Below are 7,500 nucleotides of genomic sequence, written 5' to 3' on the forward strand. Positions count from 1 at the left end.
CGAGAAGAAACAGGCTTGAAAAATTACCACAAACTACTTCATATTTGATTCTTCACATTTCTACTTCTCCAGTATATAATAAAAAAAAGGCCTACGGGCCTAAATGTTCTCCAACTTGAGAGGGGTTCTTTTCTATAATTTGGTTTGCCATGCCGTAACAAAGTCTTGCCGAGTATTTTCGCATTCGCAACCAAATAGGTTAAGAATGTGCATCGCCATTAAATTTTGAAACAACTTACAACAGTCAGCGATTAGTTCACTGCTGGATTATTAGGGGGTATTGTCTTGCAGCAAAGGACAAAGAGGACTTAGGGGATGATAATAAGGACGTCAGTGCGAAGGGAAGCAGATGACGATAAGTGTTTCATGAGATAACAGGGACGAGTTCTTCGAGCCCTTACGTGCACTTCAGGGGGCTAAGGCTAGATGATTTCGTCACATACAATGAAAAGTAAAAAATACACCTCTAAGTACTTTCTTGAGGGCACTTTTACCTTAAGCTCTGCTCCTGGAGCTACCGCAATAATAATAATAATAATAATAATAATAATAATAATAATAATAATAATAATAATAATAATACTGCAAATCTTCTTCACAATCCCGTGAATATGTTTATAAAATACAAAATTCACATTTATGTAAATTGTATTTACAAATAATAATATGAATTCCAGGAGCTTTCGAGAGCCTGCTCAGCTCCCTTCTTCAGCTGAAGAAGGGAGCTGAGCAGGCTCGAAAGCTCCTGAATTCATTTTATTATTTGTAAATACAGTACTTTTTACATAAATGTGGATTTTGTAATTTAATAATAATAATAATAATAATAATAATAATAATAATAATAATAACTAATAAATATTAATAATAATATAATAACTAATAAATAATAATAATAATAATAATAATAATAATAATAATAATAATAATAATAATAATAATAATAATAATTAAGGTACCCATAGAAAATTCTGGTATAAGAAGATATGCAGACAATTGCTTTCTTATATTAACGCACTGTGAATCAGGGAGTATTAAGAGGAAATGGATATCCAAGAACATTTCCCCATTTACGACGTGGAGAGACTTTTTCTCAAGTCGATGAAGACGAAGCAATAAATACGTTTTATGAAAGTTTTGCACAATCGCTGAAAGCAAAAATGCTAGTATAACGCCAAGATCTCTCTCTCTATATATATATATATACATACACACACACACACACACACACATATATATATATATATATATATATATATATATATATATATATATATATATATATATATATGTGTGTGTGTGTGTGTGTGTGTGTGTGTGCTTGTGTGTGGGTGTGTGTGTAATAAAACTTCTAGTGTATTAAAAACATATATGTACAAAAACTTACATTTTCGTCCAACTACTGTGGACTTGTTTTCCAATAAACTAGAAGTTTCATAACATGTATTTCACCATGGATCTTACCTCAAATACATAAATGCAAATATAAATATATATATAACATATATAAAACATATATAACATATATATGTGTATGTGTTCTTCATTTACATCGGTCTTTCATTTACACAAAGGCCCAATGTAAAAAAAAATCTGATAAAACGTTCTCCTGTCTTATATACGGAAAACGTCTAAATTAGACTTATTCATTACATATTTACTTTAAAATAAGAGGGAAAATTTTTGTGATATCATCAAGCATTCCTAAACTTACTCGCATAAGAAAAAAATTTCACATTTTACAAAGATTTACCTGCGTGTAAAAATCATTAAACTTCCTTGAAACACTCGCACAAATGAACTATTTATCAACATTTTTCATTATAAAACATAACATTCACAGACACAAGATATTGCAACCAAAATTTCCCATTTTATAAATTACCCTCCAACCAAATGAATGCCCACTTCACACACGACAGGGAAATATAATCCAAAAGATTATACCCGAAATGTTTACTGTAAATGCAGCTCGTAATGCTAAAAGTAAGAAAATTACTTTTAATAATCGGCATCATCGCCATTGTTATCATTTATTTGCGAATGACGTCACCTGTCACAACATTTTAAACTTGTAAACAATATTTCCCTTTACATAAATTCCTCATGAGGCTAACATTTTCATTCCAAAATCCCATCTCTCTTATTTTTAATCACGAACAATCACTCACTTACATGCAGAGATTTGTACCATTTTTTATTCACTAACAACGAAAAAAAAGAGCAGATAGTAGTTGCCACAAGCCTGTCGGCTTTCAATATCAAAATCTTCTGCAGGACCTCGAAGCAAGTTTCAAAGCAAAGACAAACAAGAGTGTTTGCATTCGAGACTCAAGGTAAACTCACAAGTTTATATGGGGTTCTGTCTGGCTTCAATCGAAGTCGAGCCAGGAATCTCACGAACTTATCTGAGGCTGATGACAGACAAATATTAATGCGGCTCTGGATGGTCGAGAAAACTGCCGATGAATAAGATATCAGGTCCCTTTAGCAATTAACAGACAACTTTAGGGGCAACTAATTTCCCATCTTGATCAACTTTAGAAATCCAGAGTTTGAACAGCAGTAAAAAAAATAAAAATGAAATGGAGTTAATTATACTTTTCAACTTTCTTCCAAGATCTTTTTATCCATGTGCCTCTCAATTACAGTCCTCGGCTGATTCTGTGTCTTGTATATTTTTAATAAAGGCCGTGGGTGGATGTCCTATCTTTGCCCAAAGAGCTACTTCTTACCAGTTGCAAACTGGTTATACGCAAACTTCCTAAATATAACGCTGTGCTTTACAGTTGCCAACTAGTCATCTCTTACCATAATTTCATTTGAACGATTTTCCGAATGTTACGCTTTCCGTGATTTCGTAAAAGCGGGATGACCATGATTGAACTTTGTTAATATCGAATAAAATGGTGAAAATCACTTTTAGTCACATATATAAACTGGCAACAACTACAGCTCATGCGCATGGAAAAATACACTTCCAAGACACAACCTCCCAGAATTTGGGAGCGATTAGGTATTTGCAATCGGAGCCGGGCAGAAACATACGTTGATTTAAATGGGTGACGGCTACATCACAAAACCCCGTTTCCACACACTTCTTTAAAAAGATATATTTTGAAGAAATAATAAAGTCTTCACAGTCCTTAACCCTCTGTTCATATCTTAAATACACTTTCACGCTGGTTTTTAACTTCCTGAACCACATACCTATTAGATCTTTTTCTCCTTCCACAATCAGTCCCACGCATACAAGCTTCGAATTGACACGCCCACAAGCAGCGCCGACAACCCCGAACAAAGAACGCCAATCATCTGTATCTTATATTCATTCTCTTGCTTCCTGGATACGGAGGCTCTTCCGTTCCAACACCTCCTTCGCTCTATTTGTTCAACACCATCTATAGGTCTTTCTTCCCTTCTTCCTCTGGGCATTTCTAAATGATCTCCTCTGCCATCTGGAAAATTCTACAAGTACATACATTCAGTCGTGTATTTATACAATTATACATACAGTTATACAAATTGAAATCCACTCTCTCTCTCTCTCTCTCTCTCTCTCTCTCTCTCTCTCTCTCTCTCACACACACACAAAGAGTGACTTAAAGGTTCCTTCTTTATATTTACATATGAATATAAATTCATCGCATATTTTCCCACACTGTGAGTATAACTGAGGCGTAAAAATTAAGACAGATCACGAATACTGTAAAGTTTAGGGCAGATGCATCTTATATATATATTATTATTATATATATATATATATATATATATATATATATATATATATATATATATATATATATATATATATATATATATAAAATATATATATATATACATATATATATATATATATATATTTATATATATTAATAAAGCAAACATATTTACCTGTACAGCAACGACTCCTTTTCTTTAATCCCTCCTTTAATCCGTCACATACAACGGCATCAAAGGCCTGTAAGTGTCCTAGTTGCTCCACCGGCTAACCGAAGGGCACTGGTTGGATTCAATCGGCAATTTTGATGGGTGCCGCATTTTAGGGGATTTATTTTGGTTTATTAATCATGTAAAATATTAGTGCAAGACAAAACTGAGAGTAAAAGTTACCTGACGAATCAGTTTATCGAGTAAAGTACTACTTAGCAAACTCGTTCTAGTAAAACAAAATGAACTCGTACCAATCCCCACGTCTTCATGTTTCTGAATCCTTTTTCCAATCAAGTGCTTAATGACAGACTGAGTCATGAAATTTAGGCCATGAAGCTAAGCACCGGGGTACCTTAAGCCTTTCATCCCTCAAGACAATAAAATGAGAGAGTAGGAGCGATTGGACGTCAAGGCAGAGAGATCCCGAAAATAAAGAAAATAAAGAAGGATCTCAAGGTGAAATTGAGCGGAAACCGACATTTACACTAACAAGTAATAGCTAGAGAGGTTGGCTGAATTGCAAGGAGGTACAGTAAAGCATCACTTGAAACATTTTTGCATTCATAAACGAATGAAATGGATCGCCGTTTAGATAAAGATAACAATTAGAATGTTGCACAATCGTCTCGACTGGTGCCGGTAATGTATTCTAAATAAAGAATAACGTTAAGTAGGACAACATCAACAAATGCTAGATTTTAAAGTTACCCATCCTGTCAAGACGGTCTTCATCACGTTCGCTGCTGTTGAATCCTCATAGATGTCTCCATCATATTCTATCGTATTATAGACAAAAATAAAACTTTCGCGGCAGGCTTGGGGATTACCAATAATGCCCGTTTAACCCAAGAAGAGAATCAGATGTCGTACAGCCGACATTACGCCGGGGCGGGAGGAGGGCTTGCGTGCTCACCCCCTGTATAAATAAGCTATTTATAAAAAGAAACATTTCACCTTCAAGAGTCACCGTTTCTCAAATGAAGGTGGTTGTGATCCTGCAATCAAACGGGATGTCTTCATATATTTTTCAGCGTATAACAACGATGGTCTACAGGTAATAAACCGTAAGCTTAAGTCTACTGTCGATAAGCCCAGAGCCATCCTTCTCACCACGGGCACGGGTCCCTAAATAAGTATGCATGATAAAGGTGTTCTGGCCTGAACCTCAGTGCGGTACGTAACGTCCCTAAGGTTGGGACTCGCTGTCTCTACTCTCTCTTCCCGTCATTTTTGACTGTATGAGTATACTAGTCTGACAATATCTATAACAGTAACAGGTAAATCTCTGCCAATAGATATTGCGTGACTCAGCATGAAATGGATGTCTTAGGAGACATTATCATCAACACTGAGTCACAGTGAGTTTATTTATTATTAATTATTGAAATGACATTACTTTCTTCAGAATATTATTTACTTTTTTCATAAAACTTATTCACTAGGTTATTTTGTTCTTGTAAGAAACACCTTACTGTCATCTAATGTATTTTCTCTCAGTTCCTTCTGAAAAATACTTCCGTTCTTCTAGTCTCAAAAGTTAGCTTGCCTTAACTCTCACTTTATCAGTTACGATTCTTTCCAACACGACTCCTTACAGGGTTCTATCGTTTTTGGCGTTTAGTCTCACAACATCAAGCAAGTACGACAAGGTCACTTCCCTCCTAACAACACACTTATGCTCCTAAACAAGGACTTCCCGGCAGCTACGAATTTACTCCTACATTTCTGAAAGTTAGTAATTATATATCAATTCTGCTCCATATACCTGACAAACTCTCTGTACTGACACTTAGTCAAAATGATGGGATATCTTGCGGAATATAATAAAGATTCAGGAACATGCATATTTCATAATTTATGTCTAATTCATAATTTATATTTAGGCAAAAATCTTACTTCAGTCATCACGTTAACTGGACCTCTCTTTTAAACTTCCGGCAACTTCACACAGATTCTTCCACAAACCATTTGCTTCCTATTCTAGAGTCGGTTCCGGCATACCGAATTTCCTAGAAAGGCGTATTATCAATTCACGGGAGCATAAATTTACCTGCGCATACATTTATATATGCATAAGGGGCACGAGAGAGAGAGAGAGAGAGAGAGAGAGAGAGAGAGAGAGAGAGAGAGAGAGAGAGAGTATAATTATAAAAGGCACTACGGCTATCTGTACTGAAAAAATAAAGATTGGACATAAAAAAGGAGCAAATAACTCATGCAGAAGGGAAGAAAGAGAAAAGACCAGGTGAAGTCTTGTCCTCTGTCCTTACCTAGTAGGAGCAACTTGACATCCTTGGCGGCCTCATTTGCATCCTCCTTCATCTTCTTCTCGATCTCTTTATTCCTGGCTCTCGCAGCCCTATCCTCTGCCGACATCGTACACCCCATCTTAGCCAGGTATTTCTCCGAGGTGACGGATTACGACCAAAAGACTCACAAATGGGATGAAACACTCCTTTCCGCTCGGACACGCCGCAGGGTGAGGGCCAACTTTTTTTACCGGATTTACCTCAGCAAGGTTAAATCAAGCGCTTTCATTTCCTTTTACGGCAACCAATCTCTTATCCCCGGTTATTCTCTCACGCCTTCACACTTTGCCTCTCGTCTACCAAAGCATCACAAAAAGCAAGATGCTAACAAGATACGTATTGGTAAAGGTTTCAAGGCAAAGAAAATGGGATTTAAAAAAGGAAGATGATCTCTAAAGAACGCTCCTTCTAAACCGATTCGCAATGTCCATACATAACACGTGAGAGAAAATGAAAATAAAGCCTGCGACAACCACCCACCTTTTTCCAGCCTCCACAACACCTCCAACCCAAAATTTACACCCTCCTCCACCACCACCACCGCAGCCACAACCAAAACAACCGAACCAGCGGCGTCACAATGCAGAACACGCACGCACGCACGCACACACACACACTCACACAAACCAAGGAGGGGAGGATCAGACTAGAGGGGACTTGGTCTCTACTTCACATGAGCCACGAGCTGGCCGAGGCCCCGTAGCTCTTCGCCCCACAGAGTCTTCCAGCAAACTGTTTCCAGCGGTTGCCATTCGCACTGACCTCGCTCGCTCCCACTCTCTTCCAGCTCCCTCTGCGCCACGTTCTGAGAGAGGGGAGGGCGAAGAGGTGAATGGAAGAGGGGAATAAAGCTGGATGCAGACCAAATAGACACGACGAAGTGTTATTAAATGCACGAATGCAAGATAACAAGGAGTAATAAGAGGTGCGAGGTGAGGGAACTGAAAGCGCGGGGGAAACGTAAATAAAACCATTTGCGATGCGGTAGACAAAACTACAACGAAGAAAGGATGAGTCTCGGGGAACACGGTGGGCGGGAGGGGATGTCATGAATAAGATAAGAGTTGCTATGAATCAGAGGAGGAGGTAAGGAGGAGATGGAGGGAGATGAAGATTGCATTGCTCAGGGGAGGCAAGTAATGCCGAAGGAAGGGCGTGTGCGTGTATATGATGCGAAATCAAAACAGCTAGGATGAGATGAAGCATCGTATCCCAAGAGAAGAAGATTTAACTCATCAGAAATGCACCTTAACAACAG

At 37.5% G+C, this 7,500-nt stretch overlaps 1 protein-coding gene across 2 annotated transcripts in view; it reads right to left on the reverse strand.

Annotated features, from left to right (window-relative positions):
* Galphao (G protein alpha o subunit) overlaps nt 1-7,043 on the reverse strand; it is a 421,275-nt gene extending 414,232 nt beyond the window's left edge. Inside the window, exon 1 of one of the 2 annotated variants that reach the window (XM_067087655.1) lies at nt 6,204-7,043. In XM_067087655.1, the coding sequence (XP_066943756.1) occupies nt 6,204-6,321 (118 nt within the window). In that variant the 5' untranslated portion in view covers nt 6,322-7,043. The remainder of the gene's footprint in view (nt 1-6,203) is intronic. The other variant, XM_067087646.1, reaches the window with a different exon arrangement.
* Nucleotides 7,044-7,500: the final 457 nt, after the last annotated feature.

This window comes from Macrobrachium rosenbergii, chromosome 44, assembly GCF_040412425.1.
Source record: "Macrobrachium rosenbergii isolate ZJJX-2024 chromosome 44, ASM4041242v1, whole genome shotgun sequence".
NCBI lineage: Eukaryota > Metazoa > Arthropoda > Malacostraca > Decapoda > Palaemonidae > Macrobrachium > Macrobrachium rosenbergii.